Source organism: Bos taurus, chromosome 8, assembly GCF_002263795.3.
Source record: "Bos taurus isolate L1 Dominette 01449 registration number 42190680 breed Hereford chromosome 8, ARS-UCD2.0, whole genome shotgun sequence".
NCBI lineage: Eukaryota > Metazoa > Chordata > Mammalia > Artiodactyla > Bovidae > Bos > Bos taurus.
This window is the reverse complement of record NC_037335.1, coordinates 85,704,592-85,720,808: the sequence shown is the minus strand read 5'-3', so window position 1 is coordinate 85,720,808 and position 16,217 is coordinate 85,704,592. Positions and strand designations below refer to the sequence as shown.

The window sequence follows — 16,217 nt, the reverse complement described above, 5'->3', positions numbered from 1 at the left end:
AGCTGGAACATGAAAGCAACCTAGATGTCCATCGACAGATGAATGGATAAAGAAGTTGTGGTACATATACACAATGGAATATTTCTCAGCCATAAAAAGGAACACATTTGAGTCAGTTCTAATGAAGTGGATGAACCTAGAACCTATTATACAGAGTGAAGTAAGTCAGAAAGATAAATATTGTATTCTAACACATATATACAGAATCTAGAAAAATGGTACTGAAGAATTTATTTACAGGGCAGCAATGGAGAAACAGACCTAGAGAATAGACTTATTGGCATGAAGAGAGGGGAGAGGGTGAGATGTATGGGAAGAGTAACAGGGAAACTTACATTGCCATATGTATAATAGATAGCCAGCGGGAATTTGCTGTATGGCTCAGGAAACTCAAACAGGGGCTCTGTACCAATCTAAAGGGATGGGGTGGGGAGGGAGATGGGAGGGAGGTTCAAAAGGGAGGGGATGTATGTATACCTATGGCTGATTCATGTTGAGGTTTGACAGAAAACAACAAAATTCTGTAAAGCAATTATCCTTCACTTAATAAATTAAAACATAGTGGAAAAAAAAAAAAATGAGGGCCCTGAATAGCAAAGTCCTCATGGAAAGCAGGTATTCATCTCTGTTTTACAAACTAAGAATTGTTATTATATTTATTTATATTTATTCCAACATTAGAGTAAATGTGTATGACCTTTGTGACTTTAGGAATAGAGATTTTGAACACAGCACATTTAGGACTCAAGCTATTACTCAGAGATACAGCAGTCACTCAGTGTAGCATGCCCCATGGCTGTTTCTCAGGTGAACAGGTATGTAACGGACTGTAACTCCTGATTTTAAGAGCTTTGTGGGCCATGTTCCTTGACTCTTATTCCATTTCCTAAGAGGTAAGGTTCTGTGATGGTGTCAGGCACAAGAATATTAAAAATGTCTATTTTGTGTATTTTATTATTTTTACAAAGCTTGTATACATGTATATACGTTTGTGCCTCTGTGTCTGTGGATGTATGTGTGTGTTCATGTGTAGTATGTTTATAGGCATGTGTGTGAAGCATATGTGTATTTGTGTGGTATATGGATGTGTATATGTATGTATGTATGTGTATATGTATGTATGTGTCTGTATGGTCATTTAGTTCTTTCTGCCAAGAGGTCCTAGAAGCACTTATTAGCCAGTAGTAACGAGCACACAGTAGCATGCTGTTTTCTAAATACCACTCCCCATAAAATAAAAACAAAGGTCCTTGGAAAATTCTTGATTCCATGTTTCAGACAGTGAAAGAACAAGATGACCTTGGGATGTCTTATGCCAGAAAGCAAAAAAGTCTTCAAATAATACTGGAGCTTGTGAAAAGGACTTAAGAGTTGTTTTGAAGTCTTTCGCTTTGGCCAACAGGAGATGATTGTCTAGATGGAATGAACATTTTATCCCCTCCTAAATTCATATGAGGAAATTCTAACCACCAATGAGATGGGCTTTGAGGTGGGGCTTTTGAGAGGTAACTAGGTTTGATGAGATCGTGAGGGTGAAACACTTGCAAGAAACATTGAAACACCCCTCCTTTTTCCAAGTGCACATTAAGAAGAGCCCATATGAGCACACAGTGAGACAGCAGTAACCTACAAGCCCAGAGAATCCCCAGGATGAAACCTGCCTTTACAATGCCTTGTTCCTGAACTTGTAACTTCCAGAACTGTGAGAAATACATTTGTGTCATCCAAGTCAACCAACCTATGGTGTTTTGTTATAGTACCCTGCACTGACTAATAAAGGAGACAACTAAGCTTCAAAATAAGTAAGGAATAAAATTAAATAGGAGCCCATGAGTATATACTGATGTAAATAAATTAATGAATACATAATAAATGAGAGAAAAGGAAAAGCTGTTTCTTACAGTGAATGCTAATTAACAAATGTAGAAGAAATGATGGCATTGGAGATGTGTATTCAGAGCATTGGGCTTCCCAGGTGGCGCTAGTGGTAAAGAACCTTCCTGCAAATGCAGAAGTTCTAAGAGACTCAAGTTCGATCCTTGGGTCAGAAAGATCCCCTGGAGGAGAGCGTGGAAACCCACTCCAGTATCCTTACCTGGAGAATCCCTTGGACAGAGGAGCCTGGCGGGCTACAGCCCATAGCATCTCACAGAGTCAGACACAACTGAAGCAACTTAGCATGTACACTTACTTCAGAGCATATTAAGGATGACCAATGAGTGAAAGTTTTATGAAGAACAGGATAACTGCTTAGTTTTGAGATATTTTCCCTACCAAACAGCTTATTAGTTAGAAATGGAGACAAGAAAATTTATACTCAAGAAACAATCTGCTTACCCAAACAATGTTAATATCACCAACAATGAGGCAAATGGCCATTAAGTGTCCCTGGGGTTCTTGGTGTTGGAGTATGTGCCATCCTACAGGGTACTATAGGACATAACATCAGTTTTATGGAATTCCTCCCCAAGCTGCTAACATGTATCTAATCATGTGGAAACCAAACTAAAAATAATCGGTTCATCTTTTTCAAAGTTTCCAGGTCATGAAAGACAAAGACAGACTGAGGAAAGTCTCCAGACTAAATATATATGACTTAAATGAAATGAGCAGTCCCAGATTCTATCCTGAACCTAGAGAAACATAATTATGAAGGACATTATTAGGACAAATAACAAAATTTGAATATAGGATATGTTTTAGTTAAAAGTGTTGTGATGATGATGAATGTCCAGGTTTTTAGTTCTGTGGTTATGTAATAAGTGTATTCTTAAGTGTTTCAGTTCAGTTCAGTCGCTCAGTTGTGTCCGACTCTTTGCAACCCCATGGATTGCAGCACACCAGGCCTCCCTGTCCATCATCAACTCCCAGAGTCCACCCAAACCCATGTCCATTGAGTTGGTGATGCCATCCAACCATCTTATCCTCTGTCGTCCCCTTCTCCTGCCCCTAATCCCTCCCAGCATCAGAGTCTTTTCCAATGAGTCAACTCTTTGCATGAGGTGGCCAAAGTATTGGAGTTTCAGCTTTAGGATCAGTCCTTCCAATGAATATCTAGGACTGATCTCCTTTAGAATGGACTGGTTGGATCTCCTTGCAGTCCAAGGGACTCTCAAGAGTCTTCTCTAACACCACAGTTCAAAAGCATCAATTCTTTGGTGCTCAGCTTTCTTTATAGTCCAACTCTCAATGACCACTGGAAAAACCATACCCTTGACTAGATGGACCTTTGTTGACAAAGTAATATCTCTGCTTTTCAATATGCTGTCTAGGTTGGTCATAACTTTCCTTCCAAGGAGGAAGCATCTTTTAATAAAGTCTAGTGTCTTTGACTTATTTTCAGATGATTCAGGAAAAAAAAATGGAGAAAAAGAGAGTGAAAGAGAGATAAAGTATGTGGGACAAAATGTTTAAAATGTTAAATTTGATAAACAATTTACAGGACCTCTTTGTCTAGTCTTATGATTTTCTACAAGTTTCAAATTTTATCAAAATTGACAGTTACCAAAAGGAAGTATCTCAACAAAACAAAACAGAATAAAAAATTGTAAAACAACTTATAACAATTCCTTCTTATTATATATATATATATATTTGTGGGCTTCCCAGGTAGCGCTAGTGGTAAAGAACTCACCTGCCAATGCAGGAGACATGAGACGCGTGTTTGACCCCTGGGTCGGGAAGATCCCCTGGAGGAAGGGCATGGCAACCCGCTCCAGTATTCTTGCCTGGAGAATCCTATGGACAGAGCAGCCTGGTGGGCTACAGTCCATAGGGTCACACAGAGTTGGACACAACTGAAGTGACTTAGCACGCATACATATATATATTCATATATATATAAGGGCAGGAGGAGAACGGGGCAACAGAGTATGAAATGGTTGGATAACATCACTGATTCAATGGACATGAGTTTGAGCAAACTCTGGGAGATAGTGAAGGACAGGGCAGCCTGGAGTGTTGCAGTCCATGAGGTCACAAAGAATCAGACACAACTTAGTGACTGAACAACAACAATATAAATTCATATCTATTTCATATATGTGTGTTATATATGAAAGTTCAAGTCATAGATAATGTCTAATGATCTAATATCACAGTGTCATCACCAGAATACCCTCCTGGATGACTCTCATTCTGTGTTCCAGGGAATGATTTCCTCCTTTCTCACAGGCTGGACCATTACACATGGATGCCCATCAAGCCTGCACAGTTGAGTCTTCTCACTTAACTGCCACTGAAGTCAGAACTGACCTTGGAACCCTGGGGCAGGACCCTTCCAGCCCCAGGGAGCAGCAGTTGGCCTCACACCGGCAGATCCTTTGGACAAGTGGATGACTTAGAGCTAGACTTTCCGGCCTTTCTTCTCCATCAAGATCTCCAGGAGGGGAAACCCTGGGACTTTTCATGTCACTATGAGCAAAGACAGAACGTCCTTATTCTACAGGTTGAATGATTATAAGCCTTTAAAGAACGCATCAGGAAGGTATGTCAGGCCCATCTACAGTTTTTTTCCTGTTAATTTACCAGTTGTTGCTGAATCACTAAGTCGTGTCCAACTCTTTGCAACCACGTGGATAGTAGCACGCCAGACTCCATGGGGTTATCAAGGCAAGAATACTGGAGTGGGTTGCCATTTCCTTCTCCAAATTTACCAGTAATAACTCAATTATACTTTTTAAAAATATACACTATATAGCATTTATACTTAGAGCTGGATCTCTGGACTTCTGCTTTCAAAATGTTTTTTAAGCTAAATTTCTAATTTCTTTTCTCACTAATTATAACAAGAAATGGTGCTTAGAAATACAGGTCACACTATTTTTAAATACATCATGAAATTAATGAACTAGGAAACTAACTGTGTTTATCAAACATCCTTCAATTTATTTTCTTGATTTATCAAGTTTAAGGTTTTGAATGAGACTTAGAATTATGACACTTTCTGTGAACTCTTTTTTGGTGTATGTTTAAAAATAACAACAAAAAAGTTGTGTGTCCACAATACGCAAATATAAATATGTATACACAAACATACATACATATGTGTGTATATACAAACATACGTAAATATATTTTAGGGCAATTTTTTAAAATTTGAATATAGTCTATATTTTAGTTAATAGTGTGTCAATGTTGAATTTCTAGTTTTTTATTTTTGTACTGTGATTATATGAGAACTGTTCTTATATTTAAGTATTTAAGGGTAATAAATCCTTGTGTCTGCAACTTAATAATTTAGAAAAAAATATGGAGAGTGAGTGATAGACAAAGTAAATGAGGCAAAATTTATATATATATATATATATACACACACACACACACACATGTATATATGTATCTATATATCTTTTGAGGTTTGGGTATATTGTTCAGTTGCCAAGTCATGTCTGACTCTTTGCAACTCCATGAACTGCAGCATGCCAGGCTTCCCTGTCCTTTACTATCTCCTGGAGTTTGCTTAAATTCATGTCTATTGAGTCACTGATGCCATCCAACCATCTCATCCCTGTCTTCCCCTTCTCTTCTTGCCCTTAATCTTTCCCAGCATCAGGGTCTTTTCTAATGAGTCGGCTCTTCACATCAGGTGGCCAAAGTATTGGTGTTTTAGTTTCAGCATCAGTCCTTCCAGTGAATATTCAGGGTTGATTTCCCATAGGATTGACTGGTTTGATCTCCTTGCTGTCCAAGGGACTCTCAAGAGTCTTCTCCAGCACCACAATTTGAAAGCATCAATTTGGCACTCGGCCTTCTTTATGATCCAGCTCTCACATCCATTCATCACTACTGGCAAAAGCCATAGCTCAGACGATAAAGTGTCTGTCTACAATGCGGGAGACCCGGGTTCAATCCCTGGGTTGGGAAGATCCCCTGGAGAAGGAAATGGCAATCTACTCCAGTACTACTGCCTGGAAAAATCCCATGGACAGAGGAGCCTGGTAGGCTACAGTCCATGGGGTCGAAAAGAGTCGGACACGACTGAGGCACTTCACTATTGGCAAAATAATATGTTTTTTAATATGCTATCTGAGTTTGTCGTAGCTTTTCTTCCAAGGAGCAAATGTCTTTTCATTTCGTGGCTACAGTCACTGTTCTCAGTGATTTTGGAGCCCAAGAAAATAAAACCTGTTACTGTTTCCACTTTCCCCCCATTTATTTGTCATGATTTTTTGAATGTATATATTTCAGATGCTTTTAACTCCTCAGCCAGCTAAATAAATAATCATTTTCCATTTGTGTCTTAATTCTCAGATGCGTTTAATACATTTAGACTCACATTAGTCCTAGGAGGTAGAACCTAATTGGTTCCCAGGAATATGTAACCAGTGCCTACACTAGTCTCACTGTTATGTTTCTTCCTTGCACGTATTTTGGTTTGTGTGTTCTGTCTAAACTCTTTTCATTATGATTTGTTCGTTGGCAATTATTTCCTTTTAATTTCCCTAAGAATTTGTTCAAACATTGCATCCTGTTTGCTTCTTTGATTATTAACATGCAGGAAAGCCACACTAGAAAAAATTTTTTTTCTCTTAAAAGCCCTTCATATATATCATGCATCACATGTAAGTATATATGAGATGTATGCTTGTTTCAAAAAGTTCCACTATAAGTAAGTCAGAAAGAAAAACACCAATACAGTATATTAATGCATATATATGGAATTTAGAAAAAATGGTAATGATGACCCTATATGTGAGACAGCAAAAGAAACACAGATAGAAAAAACAGACTTTTGGACTCTATGGGAGAAGGCGAAGGTGGGATGATTTGAGAGAATAGAAGTGAAACATGTATATTACCATAAGTGAAATAGGTCACCAGTCCAAGTTTGATGCATGGAACAGGGCACTGAAAGCCAGTGCACTGGGACAACCCTGAGGGATGGGATGAGGAGAGAGCGGGGAGGAGGGTTCAGGATGGGGGACAACCATGTACACCTATGGCTGATTCATGTCAATGTATGGCAAAACCCACCATAATATTGTAAAGTAATTAGCCTCCAATTAAAATAAATAAATTAATTTTTTAAAAAGAATTCTGATAGTTCCACTCCAGTTCTAACTCTGGCATCATATGGGAGTTTAGATCCAGTTTATTATTTACTGACAATACTTTAGATGTAATCATAAGTTACTAATTATGTTTCCGTGTTCTTGTGTTTCCTGTCTTCCCTCTCTCTTTTTTATTTTTTTTTTATTTTTTTTTTCATTAATTTAAACTTCTTTTCTCCCAAATCTTCCCACCCTCTCCCTCTCCCACAGAGTCCATAAGCCTGTTCTATACATCAGTGTCTCTTTTGCTGTCTCGTATACAGGGTTATCGTTACCATCTTTCTAAATTCCATATATATGCATTAGTATACTGTATTGGTGTTTTTCCTTCTGGCTTACTTCACTCTGTATAATAGGCTCCAGTTTCATCCACCTCATTAGAACTGATTCAAATGTATTCTTTTTAATGGCTGAGTAATACTCCATTGTGTATATGTACCACTGCTTTCTTATCCATTCATCTGCTGATGGACATCTAGGTTGCTTCCATGTCCTGGCTATTATAAACAGTGCTGCGATGAACATTGGGGTACACGTGTCTCTTTCCCTTCTGGTTTCCTCAGTGTGTATGCCCAGCAGTGGGATTGCTGGATCATAAGGCAGTTCTATTTCCAGTTTTTTAAGGAATCTCCACACTGTTCTCCATAGTGGCTGTACTAGTTTGCATTCCCACCAACAGTGTAAGAGGGTTCCCTTTTCTCCACACCCTCTCCAGCATTTATTATTTGTAGACTTTTGGATCGCAGCCATTCTGACTGGTGTGAAATGGTATCTCATAGTGGTTTTGATTTGCATTTCTCTGATAATGAGTGACGTTGAGCATCTTTTCATGTGTTTGTTAGCCATCTGTATGTCTTCTTTGGAGAAATGTCTATTTAGATCTTTGGCCCATTTTTTGATTGGGTCATTTATTTTTCTGGAGTTGAGCTGTAGGAGTTGCTTGTATATTTTTGAGATTAGTTGTTTGTCGGTTGCTTCATTTGCTATTATTTTCTCCCATTCTGAAGGCTGTCTTTTCACCTTGCTAATAGTTTCCTTTGATGTGTAGAAGCTTTTAATTTTAATTAGGTCCCATTTGTTTATTTTTGCTTTTATTTCCAATATTCTGGGAGGTGGGTCATAGAGGATCCTGCTGTGATGTATGTCAGAGAGTGTTTTGCCTATGTTCTCCTCTAGGAGTTTTATAGTTTCTGGTCTTACGTTGAGATCTTTAATCCATTTTGAGTTTATTTTTGTATATGGTGTTAGAAAGTGTTCTAGTTTCATTCTTTTACAAGTGGTTAACCAGATTTCCCAGCACCACTTGTTAAAGAGATTGTCTTTAATCCATTGTATATTCTTGCCTCCTTTGTCAAAGATAAGGTGTCCATATGTGCGTGGATTTATCTCTGGGCTTTCTATTTTGTTCCATTGATCTATATTTCTGTCTTTGTGCCAGTACCATACTGTCTTGATAACTGTGGCTTTGTAGTAGAGCCTAAAGTCAGGTAGGTTGATTCCTCCAGTTCCATTTTTCTTTCTCAAGATCGCTTTGGCTATTCGAGGTTTTTTGTATTTCCATACAAATTGTGAAATTATTTGTTCTAGCTCTGTGAAGAATACTGTTGGTAGCTTGATAGGGATTGCACTGAATCTATAAATTGCTTTGGGTAGTATACTCATTTTCACTATATTGATTCTTCCAATCCATGGACATGGTATATTTCTCCATCTATTAGTGTCCTCTTTGATTTCTTTCACCAGTGTTTTATAGTTTTCTATATATAGGTCTTTAGTTTCTTTAGGTAGATATATTCCTAAGTATTTTATTCTTTTCATTGCAATGGTGAATGGAATTGTTTCCTTAATTTCTCTTTCTGTTTTCTCATTATTAGTGTATAGGAATGCAAGGGATTTCTGTGTGTTGATTTTATATCCTGCAACTTTACTATAATCATTGATTAGTTCTAGTAATTTTCTGGTGGAGTCTTTAGGGTTTTCTATGTAGAGGATCATGTCATCTGCAAACAGTGAGAGTTTTACTTCTTTTCCAATTTGGATTCCTTTTATTTCTTTTTCTGCTCTGATTGCTGTGGCCAAAACTTCCAAAACTATGTTGAATAGTAATGGTGAAAGTGGGCACCCTTGTCTTGTTCCTGACTTTAGGGGAAATGCTTTCAATTTTTCACCATTGAGGATAATGTTTGCTGTGGGTTTGTCATATATAGCTTTTATTATGTTGAGGTATGTTCCTTCTATTCCTGCTTTCTGGAGAGTTTTTATCATAAATGGGTATTGAATTTTGTCAAAGGCTTTCTCTGCATCTATTGAGATAATCATATGGTTTTTGTTTTTCAATTTGTTAATGTGGTGTATTACATTGATTGATTTGCGGATATTGAAGAATCCTTGCATCCCTGGGATAAAGCCCACTTGGTCATGCTGTATGATCTTTTTAATGTGTTGTTGGATTCTGATTGCTAGAATTTTGTTTAGGATTTTTGCATCTATATTCATCAGTGATATTGGCCTGTAGTTTTCTTTTTTTGTGGGATCTTTGTCAGGTTTTGGTATTAGGGTGATGGTGGCCTCATAGAATGAGTTTGGAAGTTTACCTTCCTCTGCAATTTTCTGGAAGAGTTTGAGCAGGATAGGTGTTAGCTCTTCTCTAAATTTTCGGTAGAATTCAGCTGTGAAGCCGTCTGGACCTGGGCTTTTGTTTGCTGGAAGATTTTTGATTACAGTTTCAATTTCCGTGCTTGTGATGGGTCTGTTAAGGTTTTCTATTTCTTCCTGGTCGAGTTTTGGAAAGTTGTACTTTTCTAAGAATTTGTCCATTTCTTCCTCGTTGTCCGTTTTATTGGCATATAATTGTTGATAATAGTCTCTTATGATCCTTTGTATTCCTGTGTTGTCTGTTGTGATCTCTCCATTTTCATTTCTAATTTTATTGATTTGATTTTTCTCCCTTTGTTTCTTGATGAGTCTGGCTAATGGTTTATCAATTTTATTTATCCTTTCAAAGAACCAGCTTTTGGCTTTGTTGATTTTTGCTATGGTCTCTTTTGTTTCTTTTGCATTTATTTCTGCTCTAATTTTTAAGATTTCTTTCCTTCTACTAACCCTGGGGTTCTTCATTTCTTCCTTTTCTAGTTGATTTAGGTGTAGAGTTAGGTTATTTATTTGACTTTTTTCTTGTTTCTTGAGGTGTGCCTGTATTGCTATGAACTTTCCCCTTAGGACTGCTTTTACCGTGTCCCACAGGTTTTGGGTTGTTGTGTTTTCATTTTCATTTGTTTCTATGCAAATTTTGATTTCTTTTTTGATTTCTTCTGTGATTTGTTGGTTATTCAGCAGGGTGTTGTTCAGCCTCCATATGTTGGAATTTTTAATAGTTTTTCTCCTGTAATTGAGGTCTAATCTTACTGCATTGTGGTCAGAAAAGATGCTTGGAATGATTTCTATTTTTTTGAATTTACCAAGGCTAGCTTTATGGCCCAGGATGTGATCTATCCTGGAGAAGGTTCCATGTGCGCTTGAGAAAAAGGTGAAATTCATTGTTTTGGGATGAAATGTCCTATAGATATCAATTAGGTCTAACTGGTCTATTGTATCGTTTAAAGTTTGTGTTTCCTTGTTAATTTTCTGTTTAGTTGATCTATCCATAGGTGTGAGTGGGGTATTAAAGTCTCCCACTATTATTGTGTTATTGTTAATTTCTCCTTTCATACTTGTTAGCATTTGTCTTACATACTGCGGTGCTCCCGTGTTGGGTGCATATATATTTATAATTGTTATGTCTTCTTCTTGGATTGATCCTTTGATCATTATGTAGTGACCTTCTTTGTCTCTTTTCACAGCCTTTGTTTTAAAGTCTATTTTATCTGATATGAGTATTGCTACTCCTGCTTTCTTTTGGTCCCTACCTCTCTCTTGAATTTAGTGTTTGTCTTGCACTAGAGAACATCCTGGAAGACTTCTTTCAGAAAAGTCTGTGTTGTACACTTCCTACCTCTTTGTATGTCCAAAATTTTCTTTCATTTGCTTTTATACTTGCATTTTTTATTTGCCAGCCTCAGCATTTCCTAGAGAGTGATAGGACTAACTATCCCATTAACTGAGTGATCCTCTGGGAATGGAGGTTTAATGCTGTTATATTAATAAAGTAGTGTAGACTGTATGTAATGCTTGTGTGTGTGTGTGCATGTTCAGTCGTGTCTGACTCTTTGGAATTTTCCAGTCAAGAATACTGGAGCAGGTTGCCATTTCTTTCTCCAAGTTATCTTTTTGACCCAGGGATCAAATCTGTTTTTTGTGTCTCCTGCATTAGCTGGCAGGTTCTTTACCAGCTTAGCCACCAAGGGACTCATACACTATGCTTACCAGTAAGCTATTTTACATATGGGCGTAGTGTGGATTTTCAATGATTACATTAATATTTTAATTAGTCTCTAAGAAGAAACAGTTTGAAATAGTGACCTTCCTTAACTAAGTCAGTAAAACTATAAGCTGAGCACCAAAGAACTGATGCTTTTGAACTGTGGTGTTGAAGACTCTTGAAAGTCCGTGGGACTGCAAAGAGAACAAACCAGTCCATCCTAAAAGAAATCAGTCCTGAATATTCACTGGAAGGACTGATGCTAAAGCTGAAACTCCAATACTTTGGTCACTTTGGCAAAGAACTGATTCATTTGAAAAGACCCTGATGCTGGGAAAGATTGAAGGTGGGAGGAGAAGGGGACGACAGAGGATGAGATGGTTGGATGGCATCACCGACTCAATCGACATGAGTTTGAGAAAACTCTGGGAGTTGGTGATGGACAGGGAGCCTTGGCATGCTGCAGTCCATGGGGTCACAAAGAGTCAGACACGACTGAGCGACTGAACTGAACTGACTGAAAACTATCTTTGCCTTGAATTAATTGTTTCTCCAACAACATGATCTGAACCTGGAAGAAGTCTACTGTTGTCCAGTGTGCCCTAAATCTGGTCAACCATTTCACATTTTTTAATGAGCATTATAAAAATCCAGGATAACATATATTTTAGAGGTATCTCTAGATTTTTACCCTTTTCTGTTGGTCAGAAATTATTTGTTATGACTCCTTAAATACTTTGTGCTAAGATTCACTGTCCTGTATCTTTCTTTATTCTCATTAGGTTGGTTAATTTTTTTCCATGTTTGCCATTATCTGTCTTTTACTTTCTATATTATAGCAGCAAGGATGAAAAAGAGGCTCAGGACTTGGTGTTAGAAAAAACCGAAGAAGAGGAGTCTTTAAGAAATTCCAGCTTGGTTTTAGGAGCAAGAGTGAGTGTCAATCACAGCCCAGAAAGGCTCATAAAATGGAAAAAAGGAAAGCTAAAATGATGATAATAAACTTGCTGAATAATCTCAGTTCATTGGATTTCAACCTGAAATATGCCTTTTCATATGAGATCAGTCCTACTTTTTTTGGAAAGGGAGGCAGTTACCAGAATTATAAGAATAAAAATGAGACTGTTCACATGAATTTTTAATACTATCCCCAAATTTATTGAAAAATAATACATTTTAACAGTCAGTTTTCTGTTTACTATTCAAGAAAACTAATAGTCCCCAGCACCTCCGAACTTTTTCTAGAGGTGATTTAAAATTTTGTAAACTTAAGATGGAACTCAAACCTACTTACCTGATTTTGTAGAAAATGCCAGGGGCAATGGAGCGATGTGATAAACTGGATATGTCAGCTATGATTATGTTGGAGTCAGCTTTGGACAGAGAGAAAATTTCCAGAAAGATCCTCCCAGAGGCTGTGCCAGTCACTCTAAACTGGTGAGACCAACTGATACCATTTTTTAAATGATTGTTTTATAATCTGGTTGCAAAGTGTTGTGTTTAGTTTCTTCCTAAGACAAGTCGGAGAAGGCAATGGCACCCCACTCCAGTACTCTTGCCTGGAAAATCCCATGGAGGGAGGAGCCTGGTAGGCTGCAGTCCACGGGGTCGCTAAGGGTCGGACACGACTGAGCGACTTCACTTTCACTTTTCACTTTCCTGCATTGGAGAAGGCAGTGGCACCCCACTCCGTGTTCTTGCCTGGAGAATCCCAGGGACGGGGGAGCCTCGTGGGCTGCCGTCTATGGGGTCGCACAGAGTCGGACACGACTGAGGCGACTTAGTAGTAGTAGTAGTAAGACATAAAGTATGGGTTTTTTTTAAAGAATAGATTTATTTCTATGAAAAATGATGAAAGTTTGAAACCAATTAGTTACTTTTAACATATGTACTTTCAACAGGCTTTAATTGATTCCAGTATCTCTACAAAATGATATCAATAATACTAAAAACTAAATCATCTGTGAATGAAATTTCTGTTGTTCTCTCCTTATTTGCAAAATTTCCTTGATTCACAGGTTCCCCAAATCCTCTAGTAAGAAATACCTTGTATACGTAGAAAAAAATCTTTTGAATAGTAATAGAATGAGGTAAACTCAAAATGAGGCATATTTCCCATGGACCTTTAACTATTAAATGACCTTTAACTTCTACTGAGGTTAGTTTCCATATATTTTTAATTATAGCTGTAACTTGCACATGGCAATATGTGTATTTTTTAAAGGCTGCCTCTCTCCATTCTGTTTGCTGGTCAGTAAAGCAGTTTGTTTTATTCTTACCACAAACATAGAGCAAATTAAACTCCAACAATGTGTATGCTGCTGCTGCTGCTAAGTCACTTCAGTCGTGTCTGACTCTCTGCGACTCCATAGATGGTAGCCCACCAGGCTCCCCCGTCCCTGGGATTCTCCAGGCAAGAACAATGTGTATGACAATATGATAATCATACAAATAGACAGTAAACATAGCTAATAAATACATCAGTGTATTTGAGGTGGTATAGTATCAGAGAGTGGAGAAGGCAATGGCACCCCACTCCAGTACTCTTGCCTGGAAAATCCCATGGATGGAGGAGCCTGGTAGGCTGTAGTCCGTGGGATCACTAAGAGTCGGGCACGACTGAGTGACTTCACTTTCACTTTTCACTTTCCTGCATTGGAGAAGAAAATGGCAGCCCGCTCCAGTGTTCTTGCCTGGAGAATCCCAGTGATGGGGGAGCCTGGTGGGCTGCCGTCTCTAGGGTCGCACAGAGTCGGACACGACTGAAGCAACTTAGCAGCAGCAGCAGCAGTATCAGAGAGTAAAAGGAAAAAAAGCAAGAAAATTCAAAACCAGTGTGAAAATATAAACATGACAGCAGTTTCCTACATCAGTGTGCTCAAAAAGAGTCATTTTAATGAGTCAAGAAGAAATATAAGCCTCTGAGGGCCTCTGAGGGCTTAAAGACTAATTCATTTAACTGTAGTTATTAACATTTGAATCAGTTTCAATGTAAAAGTTGAAATACTTAAAGTCAAAAGCTTCATATGTTACAAATGATCCAGTTATACAGTATACTTCATTTAAAAATGAAAAAGACATTCCTCAGTATGTGGATGATACAATGTAAACAGCTATCTGTATAATCTTCCAGAAAAAAACACATTATTTCATCTTATGCACAGAGCATCTCAGTTCACACATTTGCTTAAAAGTAGGCATGTAAATCAGACAGAAAATAGTATATGTATATACATTTATTTGCTCCACTATTTCAATTCCCTATGAAATAAATCCAGATACATTTTATCTGGAATGTTATAAGTAATAAATTCAGCTTGACTGAAGTCTCTAATTGCATTAGCCCTACATTCCAGTTAAGTGAGATCCACTTATAGGTCAGTCTCCTGCACTTTGCATTTAATGGTGTCTTCCCTTTTCTCTGCCTCTTTTAGTAAAATGAAAGCCAGAGAGAAGTACCAGTCTGATATGTGGTTAGAAATTGAACACCCGAATAAAGGTGAGACACTCAGATCTAAAAGGGTATGGGGCTAACTTTTGCCTAAATCAGTACCTATTGCACTCCATGTCCATGAGTCCAGTTAACTAGGCAACCAGTTTACTATGCAAGTGGAAGATTAGCTCTCATAAGCCAGCTTGGAGCCAAGGTTAAGGTTTGTGTGTGTGTCTACTCTTGTTTGATAAAATGTTCAAAGAGTCATTTTGTTTGGTTTTATTTTATACAACTTAAGAGATTTTTCTATCACAGTGGAAGCAAAGTATTTTATTTTAAGTGGAATTACCTTTTATAAAGACCTTTTGTAATACAATTTTTTTCATTTTGTTCCAGTCACATCCCAGTTTTGGGAAGCTCCCATGTGTCACAGCATAAGGCAAAGCCACTCTGGCAATGGGAAAATCTGCTATTCAAATTAAACAGAGTCAAGGCAGCGCATGTCTGTGTGTTTAGAGCTGTAGGAATCAAAGTGGGGAGATGGCGAAGTGCAGCTGAGAAGACATCATCATGGGAGATGCCTCAGATTTGCATCAGGATGCTCCTGATCCTCCTCCACTTTTTTCCCATGGTGCATTTTTAAAAATCTTTTAATTGGAGGATAATTGCATTATAATGTTATGTTGGTTTCTGCCATACAACAATGTAAATCAGCCATAAGTATCTCTGGTTCCTCTGCCTTTTCTAAAACCAGCTTGAACATCTGGAAGTTCACAGTTCACGTGTTGCTGAAGCCTGGCTTGGAGAATTTTGAGCATTACTTTGCTAGCATGTGAGATGAGTGCAATTGTGCGGTAGTTTGAGCATTCTTTGGCATTGCCTTTCTTTGGGATTGAAATGAAAACTGAACTTTTCCAGTCCTGTGGCCACTGCTGAGTTTTCCAAATTTGGTGGCATATTGAGTGCAGCACTTTCACAGCATCATCTTTTAGGATTTGAAATAGCTCAACTGGAATTCCATCACCTCCACTAGCTTTGTTCGTAGTGATACTTCCTAAGGCCCACTTGACTTCACATTGAGGATGTCTGGCTCTACGTGAGCACAGAAGAATTGATGCTTTTGATCTGTGGTCTTGGAGAAGATTCTTGAGAGTCCCTTGGACTGTAAGGAGATCCAACCAGTCCATCCTAAAGAAAATCAGTCCTGGGTGTTCATTAGAAGGACTGATGTTGAAGCTAAACTCCAATATTTTGGCCACCTGATGTGAAGAGCTGACTCATTTGAAAAGACCCTGGTGCTGGGAAAGATTGAGGGCAGGAGGAGAAGGGGACAACAGAGGATGAGATGAATGATAGATGGCATCACCAACTCAAT

At 38.1% G+C, this 16,217-nt stretch overlaps 1 protein-coding gene across 8 annotated transcripts in view; it reads left to right on the top strand.

Annotated features, from left to right (window-relative positions):
• The first annotated feature begins 4,079 nt into the window (after positions 1 to 4,079).
• The window catches only part of LOC787410 (CDC42 binding protein kinase alpha (DMPK-like)), a 70,012-nt gene continuing 57,874 nt past the window's right edge, over positions 4,080 to 16,217 (top strand). For 2 of the 8 annotated variants that reach the window (XM_024996013.2, XM_024996012.2), the window contains exons 1-4: positions 4,089 to 4,486; positions 12,249 to 12,342; positions 12,716 to 12,846; positions 14,844 to 14,908. In XM_024996013.2, coding sequence (XP_024851781.1) covers positions 4,416 to 4,486; positions 12,249 to 12,342; positions 12,716 to 12,846; positions 14,844 to 14,908 — 361 coding nt within the window. In that variant the 5' untranslated portion in view covers positions 4,089 to 4,415. 8 annotated transcript variants of the gene reach the window in all.